Source organism: Globicephala melas, chromosome 8 (assembly GCF_963455315.2).
Source record: "Globicephala melas chromosome 8, mGloMel1.2, whole genome shotgun sequence".
In the NCBI taxonomy this organism is placed as follows: domain Eukaryota; kingdom Metazoa; phylum Chordata; class Mammalia; order Artiodactyla; family Delphinidae; genus Globicephala; species Globicephala melas.
In genome coordinates, this window is record NC_083321.1 from 107319974 (window position 1) to 107343437 (window position 23464).

Consider the following 23464-nt stretch of genomic DNA (forward strand, 5'->3'; position numbering starts at 1 on the left):
CTGAGGATGAGCTAGAGGACGAGCTGCATCCTCCCCTGAGGCCAGTCCCTTAGCTGCTGCTTCGTAACCTGGAAATGCCACTCACCCTCACCGTCTTGAAGGGTGAGCTGAGGAAGGAGTCGGAATCATCCTCACCTCTGTCCCCAGCCCTGGACTGTGCCACCTCTGATGGGCGTGGTTTCAAGAATAAATAACGCCATTGTAATAAGCCACTTCAAAGCATGATGCCTCTGGAGATACAACTTAGTTTAACATTTTTCAAACAAGTAGGCCCAGTGGAGAATAGAGTGACCACTGCTGCTCCTAGAATAACGTGAAGAAGGGCACAGAGGACAACAACAGGAAGAGAGACCCACGAGGCTGGACATCCTGTCCCCGCATGCGTCGTCAGCTCCTGACCCTGCCCTCCCTGCCCCGGTGTGTGGCAGCGTGGCTGTTCGGTTGGTATGAAGTACCTCCCGGCAGAAAGCACGTATCAATTCTCACAGTGAGCCAAGTGGTGGTATTTTTTGCTTGTAAAAATAAAATCAGAGCCTTTTGGGTGTTATTTACAAGAAGAAAAAAGAAAGGGAAAAAAGATTTCCCTCCTGGGTTTTAGCCTTGGCTCAGCACTGAGCTGGTATATTTTTGTAATTATTATCAGCTGGAGAACACACCAGCTTGAGGTCAGGTTTTCTCCTTAACATAGTTGGAAATGCCATTCTGTGTGGTTTCATAAATCCTTTGTCATCTCTGCTCACTTGCAGAGATGGCCCTCCCAGGAGTGGACCCCAGTGTCTGCATCCTCAGAACTGATCTGTACCCCAGCTGGGATTAAACACCATCGAGCCAGAAGACCAACAGCCTTTGCCAGCTATGAATTCAAGCATATTTTGATGCTCAAAAATTTAGAATTTCTGGATTTAGTGTAAAGTCAGGAATCATCACTTTGATGTTTTCTTTCTTTTTTCCTTTTCACTGCCTTTCAGTCCTCTTTTTTTCAGTTCTTCTTGTTCCCCTTCTTTCTTTCCTTTTTCTTTTTTAGCCTGTCTCTCCCTCTCGTGTCTTAGACGTTGTATTGAATTTTCTTGGAATTCTCATTTGTATTATTCCACTCATGGTATCCAGGGTTAATATATTTTCTGGCCTCTGGCCTAAAGCCATTAAGTATGAAACTTACTGTTCCTTGGGCCACTAGAAGAATGTTGGTTCCTATAAAGCAAGTATAATAATAACAATGATAATAAATGACCCCTCTTCTAAATGTTTATTTATCAATTATTGGTGAAAGAAGGGTAAAGAGTAATATTTTATAGTTGGAAAAAATGAGGGGTGCAGAATCACACTGAAAGTCAATAAGAGTATTAAAAATAGGGCCCAGGGCTTCCCTGGTGGCGCAGTGGTTGAGAGTCCGCCTGCCGATGCAGGGGATGCGGGTTCGTGCCCTGGTCCGGGAAGATCCCACATGCCGTGGAGCGGCTGGGCCCATGAGCCATGGCCGCTGAGCCTGCGCGTCCGGAGCCTGTGCTCCGCAGCGGGAGAGGCCACAACAGTGAGAGGCCCGCGTACCGCAAAAAAAAAAAAAAAAAAAAAAAAAATTGGGCCCAGATTCTTGATAGTAGTTCATAGCTTTAGCATATAGAAGAGCTTTGAAAATGAAATTAAAAGCCCAAGACTGACTGGATCAGTCCTCTGTTCTGGACTGGACCGCCTAGTTCTTCTGTGTTGAAAACACATTTGTCAGTCCTACTTGAAGCAGTGAATCCTGGGAAATCATGGAAACCAAACCTGCCAGTTTCCCAACTTACAGTGAGAGGTGCACTGTCAGAAGTGACACCAAAAGAGCAAAGATGGTGAGTTGGACAGTCCTGGGCTTGGATCCTGGTTCTCCGGCCAGCTTCACTGTGCTCTGCAGGCTTCTTTGTGACATTTATCATATTCTATTGAAATCGTGTCTCTCTTCCTCACAGTCAGTTACATTTCCAGAAACTCTTGCATCTCAGGTATGGTGGTAGGGAATTGGAGATGCATAATAATGGCTGAAATAAAAAAGAAAAAGAGCAGCAATTTTCACCTGCAGTGAAATCAGGAAGAGGTAGAATAGGAAACTCCAGGCCCTTGTTCCCCGACAGAAACATTGGAGAAACAAACAGGAGCTGAAACAACTGTGTAGGAGATCTGGAAACAGTCGAAGGTTTATAGCAACCACGTCAGTACCTGATCAAGAAAAAAAGATCTTCAGAGTGGTAGGAAGGTTTCATGAGACATTTTCTCAACCTTGCCCCACCGTCTACCCAGCACATCCTCCTCCCCTCCTCCCACCAAATTGGAGGGAGCAGAGCAAACCCTATTTGCAAATTATTGTGTCTGTCATTCTCACCTGCCTGGGGATACCTGAAAGGCTGAGACGAGGGGCTTGTCTTTGTCTCCTTGGGATGTAGGTGGGAAAGGCAGCAGGCACTGCTTGTAAGAGCTACAAGGGGATCACAAACCCACAACTGCCTGAAGAGATTCTGGGGGAGGCACACAACAGGCCATCTGAGGCTCAGGAGAGAAACTGTGGTGAGACAGGGAAGGTAGGACAAAAGCAACCACATCGCATCTCAAGGTGACCCCTACACTCTGAGCAAGCCTAGCTGAGAGGTGAAGGAGTACCTACAGAGCCAATTTGCAAAGACTTGGGAGAGGGGGCTCCTCCCTGCCTCCCTCCCTCCCTCCCTCCCTCCCTCTCTCCCTCCCTCCCTCCCTCTCTCCCTCCCTCTCTCCCTCTCTCCCTCTCTCCCTCCGGGTGTTTTTGTTTGTTTTAGCTCTTGGCATTCAAGGGAATCTTAATCAGAATGTTATTTGAAGATGAGGTAAAGGAACCTCAGTTATCATGCTTGAAAGGAAATAGTGTTTGAGAAAAAAGTTTGGAACTCAAAACAAATGCACTCCTATAGCCTTCAACAATAATAATTTTGAATACACACATGTGTGCGCATGCGTGCGCACACACACACACACACACACACACACACAGGGCACAGGATCTGATTTCCAGAGAAACTGCTTTATAATAGATGCCCAGTTTTCAACCAAAAAAAATCACAAAGCATACAAAGAAACAGGAAAACGTGGTTCATTCAAAAGAGCAAAATGAATGAACAGAAACTGTCCCAGTTTCTGAGGAGGCCCAGATATTGGGCTTACTAGACAAAGACAAATTGTCTTAAATATGCTTAGACTAAGGGAAAACATTATATGAGCAACAAAGTATCAATAAGGAGAAAAGTTATAAAAAGGAATCAAAAAGAAATTTTGGAGCTGAAAAGTGTAGTAACTGAAATGAAAAATTTACTGGAGGGGATAAACAGCTTATTTGAGCAGGCAAAAGAATCAGTGAACTAGAAGATAAGAAAATTGAAATTATCATGTCTGGGAGAAGAGAGGAAAAATAATGGAGAAATGTGAACAGAGCATGTATGTTTGCTAGGCTGCCATAACAATATCACAGACTGAGTGGCTTAAACAACAAATTTATTTTCTTACAGTTCTGGAGGGTAGATGTTCAAGATCAAGATATTGGCAGAGTTGATTTCTTCTGAGGCTTCTCTTTGGCTTGCATATGGCCACCTTCTTGCTGTGTCCTCGCATGGTCTTTCCTCTGCACACACATCATTCTATGTGTCCTAATCTCCTATTTTTATAAGAACACTAGTCAGATTGGATTAGGGCCCCTAACAGCCTCATTTTAACTTATTACCTCTTTAAGGACCCTATCTCCACATATAGTCACATTCTGGGTTGCTGGGGGTGAAGGCTTCAATATATGAATTTGGGTGGCAGGGGGACACAATTCACCCCATACAGAGCCTAAGGGCATTGTGGGGTGCTGTCAAGCTGACCAAGATATGTTTTTTTTTAACATCTTTATTGGGGTATAATTGCAAGATATGTTTTATGGGAGTCCCAGGAGAAGAGGGAGAGAGAGAGGCAGAAAGGTTATCTGAAGAAATAATGGCTGAAAACTCCCCCAATTTGACATATAGCATTTATCTACAAATTCAAGAAGCTCGGTGAACTCTAAGTAGGATAAACCCAAGAGGACCCACCCTGAGACACATTATAATCAAACAGTCAAAAGCTAAAGACAAAGAGAGAATCTTGAAAACAGCAAGTGAGCAGTGTCTCATTACATACAGGGGATACTCAACAAGATCTTAAGCTGATTTCTCATCAGAAATGTTGGATGCCAGAAGACAGTGGGATGAAAGATTTAATGTGTTGAAAGAAAAAAAAACCCAACAACAACACTGTAAACAGAAGATTTTATATCTGGCAACACTGACTTTCAAAAATGAGGGAAAAATTAAGACATTCCCAGAAGAACAAAAGCTGAGGGAGTTCATGACCACTAGCCCTGCTCTACAAAAAGTGCTAAAGGAAATCCTTCAAGTTGAAATGAAGCAACACTAGACAGTAACTCAAAGCTGTATGAAGATCTAAAGATCTCCAGTAGAGGTAATTAATGGACAAATATAAATGCTAGTCTTATTATAATTTCGGTTTGTAACTGCACTTTTTATTTCTGTAGAATTTAAAAGATAAATCCATTATTGATAAGGCACACAATGTATAAAGACGTAATTTGTGTCTTCAGTAACATAAGGGGTAGGACAGAGATTTTGTATACAATTAAAGTTAAATTGGTATCAATTCAAGTTTGTAATTTTAGGATGTTATGATAATCCTCATGATAACCACAAAGTTTGGTTATCATGAGTATACACTAAAGGATAGGAGAAGGGAATCAAAATGTGTCAGTACAAAAAAAATCAACAAAATACAAAAGAAGGCAGTAGTGGATGAAATGAGGGACAAAAGAATAATATACACAGAAGACAAGTAGCAGAACAGCAAAAGTAAGTCCTTTATCAGTTAATTAAATGAATATGGATCAAACTGTCCAGTCAAAAGGCAGAGATTGGCAGAATGGATGAAATAATGTGATCCAACTTTATGCTGTCTACAAGACACTCACTTTAGACCTAAACACAAATAGGCTGGTAAAGTGAAAGGATGGAAAAAGACATTCTATGCAAATAATAACCAAAAGAGAACTGAGGTAGCTATAGTCATATCAGACAAAATAGACTTTAAGTCAGAAAACAGTTACAAGAGACAAAGAATGACAATGTATATTGATTCACCAAGAAAACATAACAATTATAAACATAGGCATGAAATATCTAAGCCCCATAATATATGAAGCAAACATTGAGAGGATTGAAGAGAGAAACAGATTGTTTTACAATAATAATCGGACATTTCAGTGCCCTACTTTCAATAACAGATAGACAAGATAGAAGATTAATAAGGAAATATAGGACTTGAAGAACAATATGGACCAGTCAGACCTAACATATACAGAACACTACACCCCAAAACAGCAGAATACACATTTTCCACATGTGCAGATGGAACATTCTCTAGGATAGATCATATGTTAGGTCAAAACACAAGTCTTAATTTAAAAAAATTTTTAAGCATATAAAGTATCTTTTCTAATCACAGTGGAATGAAGTTAGAAGTAAATAACTGAAGGAAACTAGAATATTTACAGATACGTGGAAATCAACATACTCTTAACCAATGGGTCAAAGAAGTTAAAAGGAGGTTAGAAAATACCTGAAGAAAATGAAAATGAAAACACAACATACCAAAACTTAGTGGGATTCAGCAAAAGCAATACTAAGACATGTAAATTAAAAAAAAAAAATATATATATATATATATATATCTCAAATCAGTGACAATCTTACACCTTTAGGAACTGGACAAAGGAGAACAAACTAAACCCAAAACTAGCAGAAGGAAGGAATTAGTAAAGATTACAGCAGAGGTTAATGAAAAAGAGAAAAGAAAAACAGTAGGGAAAAATCAATGAAAACAAAAGTTGCTGTTTTGAAAAGAACAGCAAAATTGACAAACCATTAACTAGATTCAGTAAGGAAAAAAGAAGACTTGAATTACTAAAATCAGCAAAGAAAGTGGGGCTATAACTACTGATTTTATGGAAATAAATAGGATTATAAGACAATGCTATGAACAAGTATATATCAACAAGTTGGATAACCTAGATGAAATGGACAAATTCCTAAAAACATAAAATCTAGCAAAATGTAGTCATTAAGAAGTAGAAAATCTGAATAGAACTACAGTAATTAAAAACAGAAAAGCTTGGACCTGGTGGTTTCATTGATGGATTCTACCAAACATTTAAAGAATTAATACCAGTCCTTCTCAAACTCTTCCCAAAGATTGAAGAGAATACTTCCTAACTCATCTGTAAGGCCAGCATTACCCTGATACTAACACCAGGCAAAGCCACTACAAGAAAGCTGTAGACCAATATTCCTTAACATTGATGCAAAATTCTTCCAAAACATACTAGTGGATGGAATTCCACAACACACTAAAAGGATTATACACCGTGAATGAATGGAATTTGTTCCCAGAATGAAAGAATGGTTTAACATATGAAAATTACAGTAATGCATCGCATTAATAGAATATAGGAAAAGAACCACATGATTATCTCAGTTGATGCAGAAAAAATATTTGACAAATTCAACACCCTTTCATAATAAAAACAGTAAACTAGGAGTAGATGAGATCTCCTTCAACATAATAAAAGATATATGAAAAACCTTATAGCCAGTGTCATAATTAATGGTGAAAGACTGAAAGGTTTTTCCCTAAGATCAGGAAGAAGAGTAGGATACCAGAGCTCACCACTTTTGTTCTACATAACATTGGAATTTCTAGCCAGAGCAATTAGGCAACAAAAAGAAATTTAAAAGTTAATCCAAATTGGAAAAGAAAACATAAAATTATCCCTATTCATGGATGACTTAATCTTATACGTGGAAAACCCTAAAGATTACACCAAAAACAAAACAAAGAAACAAACAACCCTGTTAGAGCTAATAACAGGAAAACAGAAAACAAAACCAACATACAAATATCAGTTGCATTTCTATACACTAACAAAGAACAATCAGAAAAGGAAATTAAGAAAACAATCCCATTTACAGTAGTATCTAAATGAATAAAATACTTAGGAATAAATTTAATCAAGGAGGTAAAAGACATAGTACACTGAAATCTAAAAAACACTGCTGAAAGAAATTAAAGGAGATACAAATAAATGGAAGATACTCCATGTTTATGGATTAGAAAATCTAATATTGTTAAAACTATGGAAAGCCATCTACAGATTCAATACATTCTCTATCAAAATCCCAATGGTTTTTTTTTTTCAGAAATAGAAAATCCCATCCTAAAGTTTTATATGGAATCTCAAGGGAACCCAAATAGCCAAAGTCATCTTGAAAAAAAAAAAAGAACAAAGTTGGAGGACTCACACTTGCTGATTACAAAACTTACTATGAAGCTACAGTAATCAAAACAGTATGGTACTGGCATAAAGATAGACGTATGGACCAATGGAACAGAACAGAGAGCCCTGAAATAAACTCTTGTGTATATAATCAAATAATTTCTGACAAGAGTGCCAAGACCATTGAATGGAGCACAGTCTTTTCACCAAATGATGTTAGAAAAACTGGATATACACATTCTAAATAATGAAATTGGATCCTTGCCTTATAAAAAATTAAAATGGACCAAAGACCTAAACGTATGATTTAAAACTATAAAATTCTTAGAAGAAAACAGTGGAAGATATTCATGACATTGGATTTGGCAATGATTTCTTGGATGTGACATCAAAAGCACAGGCAGGCAACAAAAGAAAAAAATAGGTAAATTGGACTTCATTGAAATTAAAAACTTTTGTACATCAAAGAATACTATCAAGAGAGTAAAAATACAACTTCGAGTGGGAGGAGGTATTTGCAAAGCACATATATAACAAGAGATTAATATCCAGAATATATAAAGAGCTCCTACAACTCAACAACAAAAACCCCAAACAATCCAATTTAAAAAATGGCAAAGGATTTGAATAAACATTTCTCCAAAGAAGATATGCAGATGGTCAATAAACACATGAAAGGATGTGCATTATTAGCCTTTATGGAAATGCAAATAAAAACCACAATGAGACATCACTTCACACCCATTACGATGGATATTATTGAAAAAAAAAGAAAAATTACGAACATTGGTGAGGATGTGGAGAAATTCGAATCTGTCTGCATTGCTGATGGGATCATAAAATGGTGCAGCCACTGTGGAAAAGCTTGGGAGTTCTTCAAACAGTTACACATAGGATTGCAATATGATCCAGTAATTAAGCTTCTAGGTGCATACCGCAAATAGTTGAAAGCAGATAGATATTTGTGCACCACTGTTCACAGCAGCATTATTCACAATGGCCAAAAGGTAGAAACAACCTAATGTCCATCAACAGATGAATGGATAAACAAGACATGGTATACAGTCAGCACTCTGTATCTATGGGTTCCATATCCCTGGATTTAACAAATGCAGATCCAAAATGTGTGAAAAAAGATTCCAGAAAGTTACAAAAAGCCACACTTGAGTTTGCCTCGCCCTGGCAACTTTTTATATAGCATTGGCATTGTATTAGGCGTTATAAGTAACCTAGAGATGATTTAAAGTACCTGAGAGGTTGTGTAGGTTATATGCAAATGCTAGGCCACTTCATAGGAAGGACTTGAGCATTCATGGATTTTGCTAGCTGAGGGGTGTCCTGGAACCAGTCCACTGCAGATACCGAGGGATGACTGTATACGTACAGTGGAATATCATTCAGCCTTAAAAGGAATGGGCTGCTGCTACATGTTACATGGATGTACCTTGGAAACATCATCCTGCATGAAGTAAGTCAGACATAAAAGGACAAATATTGTGTGATTCCACTTGTGAGGTCTGTCAAGTAGGCAAGTCCAGAGACAATGGCCTGGAGGTTGCCAGCGGCCAGGGTTCCGAAGAAGTGGGGAGCTGCTGTTTAATGGGGATGGGGTTTCTGTTTGGTACGATGAGCAAGTTGTGGAGACAGATGGTGGTGTTGGCTGCACACATTGTGCATGTACCTAATGCCGCTGAGGTTTTACACGTAAAAGTGGTTAAAGTGGTAAATTTTATGTTGTGTATGTTGTACCAGAATAAAAAACATTGTTAAATAGTGATGATGGTGAGACAGTGGGAAAAGTGGAAAACGCAGTGAGAGTACAAAGGGCGGAGCCCCACGTCTCACATTCAGTTGTAAGAATCTCCTGAGATAAAAATACCACATTTGATAAAGGGGGAATCTTGATGTCACCCTGACTCCTGTTTTCTCTGTTCACCAACCTTCAGCTGGGTAGGAACAGCAGACTTTCTACTTGCTGCTGCTGCTTTTTAGAGTCCAAAAGCAAAACCTCAGACATTACTGTTCAGTGAAACGCACTGCAGATTATTCATGACCACACGAGTATTCCTTTTATATACTTTGCTCATGAATACGGTTACGCCAGTTGATTTAATTTTTAAAAAACATTTATTTATTTGGCTGCGTCAGGTCTTAGTTGCGGCACACAGGCTCTTTGTTGCGGCGCGTGGGCTTCTCTCTAGTTGTGGCGCGTGAGGTGCGCGAGCTCAGTAGTTGTGGTGTGCAGGCTTAGTTGCCCTGCGGCATTCGGAATCTTAGCTCCCTGACCAGGGATCAAACCCGCATCCCCTGCATTGGAAGGCGGATTCTTAACTACTGGACCACCAGGGAAGCCCCATGCCGGTTGATTTTTTAACTGATGTATTCACTGAAAGAATTCAGGAGACCTTACATAAAAATTTTTATCTAACTTTAAATAGTTGTTAAGTATATATATGATTTCTGGTGTATTGTGAATATCAATGCTTTAAAACTGTTACTTCAGTTTTTTGCATACCCAACCGATTCCAAATGCCATACTGATTTCACTATCATCATTTTAGAAATAGAGAAGTGTTCTACGATTTAATGTTGAAATAATTATAGATTCACAGGAAGTTGCAAAGGTAGTACAGAGTGGTCCGGTGTACCCTGCTAAGTTTAAAAACCAAAATTTAGAAAGAAAACTTTCCTACAATGAATTTTTGGTCCAGCCCAACTCTGGAAAACAGTTATTAGTTTCTTTAAAAAACTAACCATGCCACAACATACGACGAGGGTTTGTGCTCTTGGGCATCTGTCCCAGAGAAAAGGAAACTTATGTTCATACGAAAGTCTGTGCACAAATGTCACAGCAGTTTTATTCATCATAGCCCCAAACTGGAAACAACCCAGACGCCTTTCCGTGGGTGAGTGGTTAAACACAGTGTGGTGCATCCCCGGTGCGGAGCGCTGCTTGGCTGTAGAAAGAAACAAACTGTCATTACACACAAGGTGGATGGATCTAAAGGGCTTTATTCTGAACGAAAAAGTCAGCCTCAAAAGGCCACCGACTGTGTATTTCCTGTTATATAGCATTCTCCAAATGACAGAATTATGGCCATAGGGGACAGATTAACATTTGCCAGTGCTGAGGGATGGTGAGGGCCTGCAGGAGGGAGGTCTTTGGTGATGGAAGAGGTCTGTGTCTTGACTGCAGTGGTGGTTACAGGAATCTTCACATGTGATAAATGAGGTACAACCATCCACATACACTGTACACGCGTCAGTTTTCTGGTTTTGATACTGTGCTGTAATTATGTAACCATCGGGGGAGGCTGGGTCAAGGTCACATTAAATGAACACAATATACTTGGAACTTACCACACCTGCCTCCAGAGGACAGTCTTAAATTTCTTTCGGAGGATTTGAATAGAAACAGACAACTACACATGTCTTAGATTCCTTCTAAGTCCAAGATTTAATAATGGATTCCTGGGCAAGATGAAAAATAGAGTAGCCACATTACAGCTCTGTGAGCAAACTGAATTCAACTAAATGATTTTCTGGAAAACTCAAGGAGATCCAATCTAGAACATAAAAAATGCACATTGATTTATTCGGTAAACACTTTTGGAGTCCCTGCTAAATACCATTCCACACTAGATTTGAAGATAGATGAGTGCGTATGATACTTGTTTCTTTGTACTGTTGATAGAATGTAAGCTCCATGAGGGCATAGATTTTTATCTTTTATTCATGTATCATCCCTCATGTTTAGGCCAGTATCTGGCTTATAAAAGGCAATAAATAAAAAATTGCTGAATGACTGGATTGTCCCAAAGAGCTTAGAGTCTGGTAGGCGCAAGCCAAGGTTGGTATGAAATTAAAGAGGAACAGCTGCATGTGATGTATGCTGTAATGGATTTTCCCCTTTTCTCCTTCCGTCCAAAATCCCTTTGCTGAGTCTTACATAATGTAGCCTCAGTGTATTCCGACAGCACCAGGAGGTTGGCTTATGTCAGAACCTCATGCCCAGGCACTGGCTCATATCCGGAGGAGTTATGTGCGATGTCGTCAAGCGTTTGGTCTGGGGCTTCCAATCCTCACAAACACTGTTCTGATACACAAGTTACTTCTGTATTTTAAAGTGGGACCCTGGGCTGTTGGAGGTGGGCAAAGTAAGGAACGTAACCGTCTTTACATTTAAGCACAGCTTGGGAGCAGAAGGAAATGCTGAGGAGAGACTCAGCACGGGGCCTCGGCAGAGCCAGGGCCCGGCTGCTGTGAGCCATCGCTTCGTCTAGCTCTGCCCTTGCGCATGTGGTTGGGCAGGAGAGAGTCAGGCCTTGGGGTGCATTCACCTTGGCCACAACGCAGGGGAAGAAAAGAGGTGATTATCTCCATCATCTGGGGCTGTGTTACCTTAGCTTCTTTTAGGTTATAAGAAACAAGTGGTCTTGGTTTCCCTAAGAGGTTTATTGTGAAGAGTTGGCCCCCGTGACAATCTGACCTTTGTGGACACTAGAGGAACCTCAGTGTCCCCTTGTCCCCTGGCTCATCTGTCGCCAGCTCTGCATCCTCAGGCTCTACTTTAGCTGTTTCTCTCATGACTGTAAACTCTCTAGTTTATTCTCTTATTTCTCTCAGCTTCATACTTCTCAAGAGAAAGCCTCAGATTGGGTTGTCCTGTCATTATCCAGTCAGGCAAAGCTCTGGTGACTTACCTCTAAGGCCCCTTAGGTGGCCTTTGGGTCGGAAGCTGATCCCTGGTCATAGTCATTTGGGACCACAGTTTTGGTGTCTCATCACCTAAATTACAGTGATCACACTGAAGGGACTGTCTGAGGTCATTTTCCCTAGAGGGAACCTGTGTGGCCTTGGTAGATACTCAGAGCGTCCCGTGTTCCTCTCTGTTAGTGGGTCCCTGGCGGCTTCTGGATGGAAGGAGCAGTGGAAAGGGCTGCATTAGTGTGGGTGGGTTTCCCCAAAAGGAGTAGCACGTGGTTACAAAACAAAACAGAGCAGGCGCCACTTGTCCTGGATCTGAAATCTAAAGTAGAAGTGACTGTTTTAGCAACTAATGACAGTTCAAGTATATTATACTTCTTCTTCTTTTTTTAATTTTAAAGTTTATTTATTTATTTATTTAGGCTCTGTTGGGTCTTCGTTGCTGTGCGCAGGCTTTCTCTAGCTGCGGCGAGCGGGGGCTACTCTTCGTTGCGGTGCGCAGGCTTCTCATTGCGGTGACTTCTCTTGTTGTGCAGCACGGGCTCTAGAGCGCAGGGTCAGTAGTTGTGGCGCACGGGCTTAGTTGCTCCGCGGCATGTGGGATCTTCCCAGGCCAGGGCTCGAACCTGTGTCCCCTGCATTGGCAGGCAGATTCTCAACCACTGCGCCACCAGGGAAGCCCCTATACTTCTGATTTTCATCCCTATTATTACATTCTTTAAGGCTTCTGCTGTAATTAATGAAGTCTTACTAAATAAGACAGGAAGCATCAAAACACATACTTGGAATGTATACATGTAGCCGAACCATTAAATAAGATTTAAAAATTAAAAAAATGGATTGTTGTGACCTGCAGCTCAGAGTACAAGTCTTCACATTTTCTTACCTGGTGTGGTAAGCTGAGGTCCAGGGACCTTAATGAGGGTTAACGTAGGAAGGCCTTCTCTGGGGATGGCATATTCTCCTAGAGGCCAAGTGGCTGAAGAATGACATTTTGTAGGTGGTCAATGTACCTAGTTGATCTTGTCTCCAAGAAATCAGCTAAGACATTTTGAGACCATGATAACTGATTTCAGCGTTGTTTAAACACGTGGATAGTCAGGTGCTAATTTTGAAAGAGATCACCATGCAAATAGCATATTTTGATTCCATCGATAGCTTCATTCAGCTAAGCTTCATGAAAATCGCCATGTTGTTATTTTTCTTATTTTACCAAAGACTGGTGCAAACTTTTTAATGGATGGAAATCACGGGTTAGATAAACAGCTAATCCAACAAGGTGGTCTCTTACCTGGTTGGTAACTGTACCCAGAATGTCCATGCCATCATGCAGGGGAAGGTACCAGGCAGGAGGGAGGAATGACAAGAAGGCCCATGTAGGTCTGGGAGATGATGAAAAGAAAATTCTTAAAAAAATTTTTTTTATTGAGGTAACATTGATTTTAAAACATATAAGCTTCTTGTGCACAACATTATACTTCTACTTTTGTATCCACTACAGCAGCTTACCACCAAGAGTTTACTTTCCACGCATCACCATATTGACCCCCTTTACCCATCCCCACCCCCTCTGGTAACCATTACTCTGTTCTCTGTATCTACGTGTTTGTTATAGTTTGGTTTGGTTCATTTATTTTGTCATTTTGTTTGTTTTTTTATATTCCATGTATGAGTGAAATCATATGGTATTTGTCTTTCTTCACCTGATATTTCACTTAGCATAATATCCTCAAGGTTCATCCATGTTTTTGCAAATGGCAAGATTCCATCCTTTTTTATGGCTGAGTAATATTCCATCCCTCACACACATATATACACACACATGCCACATCTTTATCCATTTTTCCATTGATGGCCACTTAGGTTGCTTCCATATCTTGACTACTATAAATAATGCTGCAATGAACATGCATATATCTTTTATAATTAGTGTTTTTTTCTTCTGATAAATACCCAGGAGTGGAATTGCTCAGTCATATGGTAGTTCTAGTGTTAGTTTTTTGTTTGTTTTTTGTGGTACATGGGCTTCTCACTGCTGTGGCCTCTCCTGCTGCGGAGCACAGGCTCCGGACGCGCAGGCTCAGTGGCCATGGCTCACGGGCCCAGCCGCTCCGCAGCATGTGGGATCTTCCCGGACCGGGGCACGAACCCGTGTCCCCTGCATCGGCAGGCGGACTCTCAACCACTGCGCCACCAGGGAAGCTCCCTAGTGTTAGTTTTTTGTGGATCTCCATACTGTTTTCCACAGTGGCTGCACCAATTTACATTATCCACGTGCACCGTGGTTTCCTTTTCTCCACATCCTTGCCAACACTTGTCATTTCTTGCCTTTTTGATAACAGCCATTCTGACAGATATAATGTGATATCTCATTGTGGTTTTGATTTGCGTTTCCCTGATAATTAGTGACGTTGAACATCTTTTCACGTCTGTTGGCCATCTGTATGTCTTCTTTGGAAGAATGTATGTTCAGTTCCTCTGCCCATTTTTTAATCAGGTTATTGGGGTTTTTTATTGTTCTTTATATATTTTGAGCATTAATGCCTTATTGGATATATGATTTGCAAATATCTTCTCCTATTTGGTAGCTTGTGTTTTCATTCTGTTGTTTTCTTTGCTCTGCAAAAGGTTTTTAGTTTGATGTGGTCCCATTTGTTTATTTTTGCTTCTGTTTCCCTTGCTGAGGAGGCATATCTAGAAAGATATTGCTAAGACTGATGTCAAAGGTATACTGCCTGTGTTTTCTTTTAGAGTTTTATGGTTTCATGGCTTACATTCAATCTTTAATCCCTTTGGGGTTGATTTTTGTATATGGCATATGATAGTCATCTAGTTTCAATTTTTTTTTTTGCATGTGGCTGTGCAGTTTTCCCAACACCATTTACTGAAGACTATCCTTTCTCCATTGTATGCTGTTTGCTCCTTTGTCATAAATTAATTGTCCATATATGTGTGGGTTTATTTCTGGACTTTCAATTCTGTTCCATTGAGCTATATCTGTTTTTCTGCCAATATCATGCTGTTTTGAGTTCTAAAGCTTTATAATGTAGTTTGAAATCAGGGAGTGTGATATCTCCAGCTTTGTTCTTTTTTTCTCAGGATTGCTTTGGTTATTCAGGGCCTTTTGTGGTTGTATATGAATTTTAGAATTTTTTGTTCTATATCTGTGAAAAATAAAAATGCCCTTGGGATGTTGATAGGGATTGCATTGAATCTGTGGTTGCTTTAGGTAATATGGACATTTTAACAGTGTTAATTCTTTCAGTCCATGAGCACAGAATGTCTTTCCGTTTCTTTGTGTCTTCTTCAGTTTCTTTGAACAATGTCTTATAGTTTTCTGTGTACAGGTCTTTCACCTCCTTGGAAAAATTTATTTCTTAGATTATTTTATTCTTTTTGTTGCAGTTGTAAATGGGATTGTTTTCTTAATTTCTCTTTCTGCTAGCTTGTTGTTAATTTTTAGAAATAGAACAGATTTCTGTATGTTGATTTTGTACCCTTCAACTTTACTGAATTCATTTATTATATCTAATAGTTTTTTGGTGGAGTCTTTAGGATTTTCTGTATATAAAATCATGTCATATACAAATAGTGATAATTTCACTTCTTCCTTTCCAATTTGGATGTTTTTATTTATTTTATTAATTTTCTTTTTTTTTTTTTTTTTTTGCGGTACGCAGGCCTCTCACTGTCGTGGCTTCTCCCGTTGAGGAGCACAGGCTCCGGACACGCAGGCTCAGCGGCCATGGCTCACGGGCCCAGCCACTCCGCGGCATGTGGGATCTTCCCAGACCGGGGCAGGAACCCGTGTCCCCTGCATTGGCAGGTGGACTCTCAACCACTGTGCCACCAGGAAAGCCCCTAATTTTTTTTCTTTTTTTTTAAATTTATTTTTTGGCTGTGTTGGGTCTTCGTTGCTGCACACGGGCTTTCTCTAGTTGCGGCGAGTGGGGGCTACTCTTTGTGGTGCTCGGGCTTCTCATCACAGTGGCTTCTCCTGTTGGCAGAGCACAGGCCCTAGAGCATGTGGGCTCCAGCACTTGTGGCGCATGGGCTCTGTAGTTGTGACTCGTGGGCTCTAGAGCGCAGGCTTGGTAGTTGTGGCGCATGGGCTTAGATGCTCCATGGTATGTGGATCTTCCCGGACCAGGGATCAAACCTGTTTCCCCTGCATTGGCAGGCGGATTCTTAACCACTGGGCCACCAGGGAAGTCCCCGGATGTTTTAATTTTCTTTTCATGGCTAATTGCTCTGGCTAGGACTTCCTGTGTTGAATAGGAGTGGTGAGAGTGGGCATCCTTACCTTGTTCCCAATTGTAAAAGAAAGCTTTTAGTTTTTCACTGTAGAGCAGTGGTCCCCAACCTTTTTGGCACCAGGGACTTGTTTCATGGAAGACAGTTTTTCCTCAGACTGGGGGTGGGGGGATGGTTTAGGCAGTAATGTGAGTGGCAGTCAGGCGGTAACGTGAGCGATAGGGAGTGGAAGATGAAGCTTCGGTCGCTTGCCCGCCGTTTACCTCATGCTATGTGGCCTGGTTCCTAACAGGCCTACCGGTCCGCGGCCCGGAGGTTGGGGACCCTTGCTGTAGAGTGTGATGTTAGCTGTGGGTTTGTCAATTGTGGCCTTTATTATGTTGAGCTTCCTTCTATACCCATTTTTTTGAGAGTTTTGTCATAAATAGGTATTGAATCTTGTGAAATGTTCTTTCTGCATCTGAGATGCTCATATGGTTTTTATCCTTCATTTTGTTAACGTGGTGTATCATGTTCATTGATTTGTGGATGTTGACCCATCCTTGCATCCCTGGGATAAGTCCCACTTGTTCATGGTGTATGATCTTTTTAATGTATTGTTGTATTCAGTTTGCTAATATTTTGTTGAGAATTTTTGCATCTATGTTCATCAGAGATAATTTTCTTTTTGTGTGTTATCTTTGTCTGGTTTTGGTATCAGGGTAATGTTGGCCTTGAAAAATGAGTTAGGAAGTGTTCTATCCTCTTCAATTTTGGGGGATAGTTTGAGAAGGACAGGTATCAAATCTTTGAATGTTTGGTAGGATTTACCAGTGAAGTTGACTGGTTCTGGACTTTTGTTTGGGGGGAGCTTTTGATTACTGTTTCAGTCTCCTTACTAGTGATCTATTTAGATTTTCTTTCTTCATGATTCAGTCTTAGAAAGTTCTATGATTCTAAGAATTTGTCCATTTCTTCTGGGTTGTCCAGTCTGTTGTTGGGTAGCTCTCTCTTAGAATCCTTTTTTAAAAAGTACATTCTTAGAGGAAGGTCTTGAAAGTTCTAGGGGCTTTGTTCTGGGACTAAGAAGGAAAGTGCACTCTGAGAATTCTCTTTCTCCTGGGTTCCTTCCAGTGAAGGTCAGACTCAGAAAGCAGTCACCCTGCTGTATCTAAGAGACTTTGTTTTGGAACATGACATTTGACATCCTCTGTGGTTCGTGACTGAAGCCGCCATGAAGGGAGAGTCTGATGTCAAGTGCGGGTTCTCTGCTCTTTTAGTGTCGCGTTGTCTCTGATTTTACTTTTCTTTTTTCCCTCAGGCTGCTTGATAGGGGCTGTGAATCTCAAATCCAGCAACCGAAACCCAGTGGTACAGGAATTTGAAAGTAAGTCCAAGGAAGGGTTTAGGCAAAGGGGCACCACTTGGTGATCTGGCAGCTGATGCAGGATAGACACACACGGATGTGTCCTGCCCAAGAGGCTTGGGGGTGGCCGGCTCCCCAGCAGCCATCTGACGTGCACGTGTGAGCGAAGCACCGCTTCAGCAGCCCGCGGGCAACTCTGCAGGCTTTCTGTTGGCTGAAACCTGATTCCTGGCCTGGCTTTGCGTTTACAGAACCAAGAACGTTCTTATATACAAGCAGAGTATTAGGGGGAACGTGTGCTCTCTTTAATAAAAGTCTTTGCTAATCATCTATATTGTTTTTCTAGCTAAAACTAAAGTCTCTTGGAGCCTGGAGCTAGCTAGATTTTTAATCTACACGACAGACCTAAATATACATGTAGCTTGCAGGGTCTGGGTATACAAGTGAACCTAAAATTGTTCCACATTCACTGACAGTTCTCTTTCTTCCCTTGCTCATTAGGTGTGGAACTATCTTGTATCATTACGGATTCACAGACAAATGACCCCAGGATTGAGTGGAAGAAAATCCAAGATGAACAAACCACATATGTGTTTTTTGACAACAAAATTCAGGGTATGATCCTGTGGTCCTCTCGTTTGTACAGAAGGCCCAGGCATGCACTTGTGGCCAAGACTTTGCTCTAACTGGACCTGCATCTGTAGCCAGGATTGGTGTTCTGTCTTGTTTTACATATGGAAAAGTCAACATGCAAAAATAGTGAGAATAGTGTATGGAACATCCCTGCACCTGTGACCCTGCTTCAGTAAATATCACGTAATCAGTTAGGATTTTAGTCTACACGCAGCCGTAGCTTTTGAGGTATCTGAGTGAACATTCTCCGAGGCCATCTCCCTATCGTGACCCACGACTTTATAAGTGACTTCATTAGTAGGACAGTATGGAACAGCAGGGGGACAGCAGCGCCCACTGTACACACCTGGGTGCTGAGCGCACCATGCGGGAGGGCAGGGTACGGGCTGCAGGGAGGCGCTGGGCCATGAGCACGTGGGGCAGAAAGACGTGGAAGCGCAGGGAGCTTCTCGGAGGGACCGCTGGCTCTCGGCCCAGCAGGAGAGGGCGGACACGAGGTGGATGGCGCTTGGAAGGCCTCAGGAGGGGCGTGATGTGGTCCCACTGATGCTTTAGAGAGGGGGCTGGTGGTGGGCACAGCTGAGAGCAGGGCCCAGTTCAGGATTCTTCTGCAGAGGCCAGGAGGGGGTCAGGGTAGTGTGGATGGGGCGGGGGATTGTGATGGCGGGAGGGGGCCACCCCGGGGGACAGCAGGCGGATGGAAGAGTCGGCGCAGCTGCAGAGGCGGGCAGCCCCGATCCCTCTGAGAATGTGACAGTGGGGGTTTCAGGGAAGGGGTGGAGACTTTGCGCATCAACCTGAAATTACGGCCTTTCTGCCTCAGGTCCTCCACATCATCGGGGGTCATGGGCTCTTAAAAACAGTTCTGTTTGCCCACCAGTATCCTCCCACCTCTGGTTTACGAAGAGATGGCAATGCTATTCTCAGGAAACAAATCGGTTTTCTCTGGCAGCTTCATCAGGCTGTTCTTGATAAGCCCTGACCGAGCGGGAATGTTCTTAAGCAACTTTCTGTTTCTTCCCCCCCCCCCCCCCCCAGAAATTGCCACACAAAATAGAGGCCTGGAGGGAGGCCTTGCCTAGGGCAGGGCTGTGCCACCAGCGCCTGGTGGGTTTGCGTTTACTTGTTTCCCACACGGTGGACGCTCTGACCCCTGCTGGTGCCTGGATGACGAACCTTCCCGCTAGAAAACACCGTCAGAAACGTTCGTTCTCTTAGCAAAAGCATTTTGCCGTTTCCATCACGTGTGGTAAATCCTTCCTAGACTTGTCACCAATTAGCAGGTTTAGTAAATTCGTTTCTAATTTTTGTGTCATTTTCTTTTCTAACTCTTTCCCTATTTGTCAGTGCCCGGGTTCTTTGTGCTTCTTTGAAAGAGTTACTGTGTCCTTTATGCTTTAAAAATGTTTTAATTGAGACACAGTAATTCACATAGCATGAAACTCACTGTTTTGAAGCGTGTAGTTGGTGGTTAGTGCATTCAGCAAAGACGTGTGGCCGTCACTGGCAGATTCCAGCACATCCCCGCCCCCAAAAGAAACCGTGTCCCTTCTTCCCCAGCCTGGCAGCCACTAATCCACTTTGTGGGTCTGCCTGTCCTGGATGCTTCCTATAAATGGAGTCATACAATATTTGGTCCTGGCTTCTTTCACTTAGTGCATCGTTTTCAAGGTTCATCCATGTTGTTGCAAGTGTCTGTACTTTGTTCTTTTTAAAAATATATATTTATTTGGCCTTGTCGGGTCTTAGTTGCAGCACGTGGGATATTCATTGCGGCATGTGGGATCTTTAGTTGTGGTGCACGGGCTTTAGAGAGCACAGGCTTAGTTGCTCCACGGCATGTGGGATCTTAGTTCCCTGACCAGAGATTGAACCCATGTCCCCTGCACTGGAAGGCGGATTCTTAACCACTGGACCACCAGGAAAGTCCCTGTTCTTCTTTATATCGATGAATAATATTCCATTATAGATATGCCGCATTTCATCAACTGCTGTACATTTGGGTTGTTTCCATTTTGGGCTATTATCAATAATGTTCATAAACATTGTACAGGTTTTGGTGCAAACGTAACTTTTCACTTCTTGGGGATAATTAGCAGGAGCACAATTGTGGGGTCATGTGGTATCACATGTTCAGTTTTTTGAGAAACGGCCAAGCTCTTTTCCACAGTGGCTGGACGATTTTACGTTCCCTTGGCTGTGTGTGTTTCCCCGCATCCTCAGTAACGCTTGAGATTATCCATTGTTTTGAGTCCAGTCATCCTAGGGGGTGTGAAGTGGTATCTCGTTGTGGTTCTGACTTGCATTTCCCTGACAGCTAATGATGTTGAGAATCTTTTCACATGCTTATTGGCTATTTGTCTATCTTTTTGGAGAAATGTCTATTCAAATCCTTTGTCCATTTTTAATTAGGTTGTTTATTTGTTGAATTGCGAATTTTCATACGTTCTGTATGCTAGTCCTTTGTCAGATATATGATTTTCTCCCAGTCAGCAGATTGTCTTCTTACTTGCTTCTGTCCTTTGAAGCACAAAAGTTCTTAATTCATTATGAAAGGCTCATGAAGGCTGATATAACTTTGTGTGTGTGGGCTTGTGCTTTTGGTGACCTAAGAGATCACTGTCTAATCCAAGGTCATGGTTATTCACGTCTCTGTTTTTTCCTAAGGGTTTCAGTTTCAGCTTGTGCAGCAAGGTTTGTGTTGTGTGTGGTGTGAGGTAGGGGTCCACGTCATTCTCTTGCATGTGGGTACCCAGGTGTCCCAGTACCATTTGTGAAATGCTGTTTGTCTTTTAATGTTGTTTGACTTGTTTTCTCTTTTAATGGGGAACCCTTTCTGGGAATGATGAAAAGGAAAGGAGGCCCTTGCCTTAACAACAGAGACACATGGCCAAGTCCTCTTACAGCCCAGGCACTCCCTTGGTGCTCGGCATTCTCACAGGAACGGAGACGAGCCAGTTGCAGTTTTCCTGCCGAGGCACCAGAGATGGCCCCAGAACCTCCTCCTTCAAGCAGCAGAGCTGTCTGTAAAGAGCCCCTCAGTGCCCTGTCTTCTGTACAGGAGACCTGGCCGGCCGTGCAGAACTGCTGGGGAAAACTTCTCTGAAGATCTGGAACGTGACCCGGACGGACTCAGCCCTTTACCGCTGCGAGGTGGTTGCTCGGCACGACCGCAAGGAGATTGATGAGATTGTCATCGAGTTAACTGTGCAAGGTGCGCGTGCACGTGGGGTGGTGGCCCCTGCCCTCGGCTCACGCGCCTGCCTGTGGGGAGAAGACCAGCTTCCTTCCTTCGCTTCTACGGTCACGTCCCCGAGGGTGTGGCGCTTGGCGGGGCAGGGTGGGGCAGGGGAAGCTCAGGCTGCCTGCGTTGGGTTGGAGGTGAGGAGAGAAGGGGAGCTTCTGCCTCTTCTGTCCACCTGCTAGAGGGGGTGGAGGCACTGGGAACGCTGGGGGGTCACCTACGGGGGCAACCACAGGCAGTGCGAGCCACGGGGGAGCAGGCCTGCCCGCGACGCAGCGTCTGGAACCCGGCTGGCTGACTCGTTTTTGGAGCAGGTTCATTGTGGGCTGTGGTAAGAACAGGGCCCTGTTGCTGACCGTAACCCCTGCCGTGCTTCTCCTGCAGTGAAGCCGGTGCCCCCAGTGTGCAGGGTGCCAAGGGCTGTGCCTGTGGGCAAGGCGGCCACGCTGACCTGCCAGGAGGGCGAGGGCTACCCCCGGCCACATTACAGCTGGTACCGCAACGACGTGCCACTGCCCACAGATTCCAGGGCCAACCCCCGGTTCCGAAACTCCTCTTTCCTCTTCAACCCTGACACGGGCACCCTGGTAAGGTCTCTCAGAAGGGGGGCGGGTGCACACGTCTGTGTCGTGGGAAGAGCAGTTATTAAGAGACAGTAAACTTTACGAGACAGCAGCTTTGAGCCCCGCACATCGGGGACCCTGCCCTCCCTTTATAGACAGAAAAGTTGTAAAGTTGTAAGGGGGCCAGGGAAAGGGGGCAGAGCCAAGGGGGGGACAGTGACTGAGGAGGGCGTAGGTGGCCTGGCCGGTGCTGTCCTCGGGACAGAGTCGGGAGGCAGCTGGGACTTACTCCCTGGCCACACGTCTGATGTTGAGGAACTGCTGGCTGCATTCAGCACGGTCGTGATGTCGTGGGCACGACTTTTAAAAAGTCCTTCTAGAGAGACACAGATGTTCGTGGACGACCCCGTGGTGGGGAGTGAGGAGGCAGTGGGTTGGAGTCACAGGCACGTGAAGCCCGGCTGCTGCCGGCTCTGGTGCCCCTGGCATGGAGGGGGCTCACTGTGCACCAAGCCCTGCTGTCGGGTCCCCATTCACTCCCAGTCCCCAAACAGGTGTTCAGCGCCATCCACAAGGAGGACTCGGGCCAGTACTACTGCATCGCCTCCAACGATGCGGGCTCAGCCCGCTGCGAGGAGCAGGACATGGAAGTGTGTGAGTGTCTCTGCCGAGCCTTGCCCTGCAGACCGGCGGGTGCCCCTCAGCTGTGACCCCCCCCTGCGCGGGCACACGGGCTCTGCCCGGGTCCGGTGGGAGGAGGCGAGGACACACCAAGGAGCAGCTGGAGGACTGACACGCTGGTCCTCTCCTCATCTTGTAACTCTTAACGACGTTCCATGAACTCCATTTCTTTGGTAACTGATAGAATTATCGAGATACAAGGTTCTCCAGAAATGTATCAAGTTTAACCGTTTTGCAGTAGCGGTAAGCTGAAACCCAGGGTTTAGCCCCAGTAATTCTGCCCTGTTCGGGTGCTTCTTTCTCTGGGGGTGTTGGCTCTAAGGGGGGTTGAGGGCAGGACGGGGTTAGACTTCAGGGCCCCCCTCACCTGTGGAGTCAGCCTCCAGGCGACTCTTCTGGCTGCTGTCAGATTTGGGAAGCTGCTCTCGGCAGGAGGAAGATTCCTGGGCTTTGCCCCAGACCTCTGGACTCTCTATGGATAGAGCTTGGGAACTGACGTTATGAAATCAAAATTTCAAAGACTTATTTTTAAAAGTGCACTCACATTCAAGAACGCTGTACTAGATAAGGGAGAATTTTTTCTTCCTTAGGACTCTGGCTCCTAGCTGTCTTTGTAGTATAACCATGTCGTCCAGTAATAATGTCCCCAGATGATTGTTATGCCCCGCAGGCAGTGC

General features: G+C 43.4%; 1 protein-coding gene across 2 annotated transcripts in view; it reads left to right on the forward strand.

Moving 5' to 3' along the window:
• Positions 1-23464, forward strand: part of JAM3 (junctional adhesion molecule 3) — a 58677-nt gene that overhangs the window by 33865 nt on the left and 1348 nt on the right. The window contains exons 2-6 of one of the 2 annotated variants that reach the window (XM_030841808.3): positions 17622-17687; positions 18168-18281; positions 21361-21513; positions 21928-22130; positions 22661-22760. In XM_030841808.3, coding sequence (XP_030697668.1) covers positions 17622-17687; positions 18168-18281; positions 21361-21513; positions 21928-22130; positions 22661-22760 — 636 coding nt within the window. The remainder of the gene's footprint in view (positions 1-17621; positions 17688-18167; positions 18282-21360; positions 21514-21927; positions 22131-22660; positions 22761-23464) is intronic. The other variant, XM_060304318.1, reaches the window with a different exon arrangement.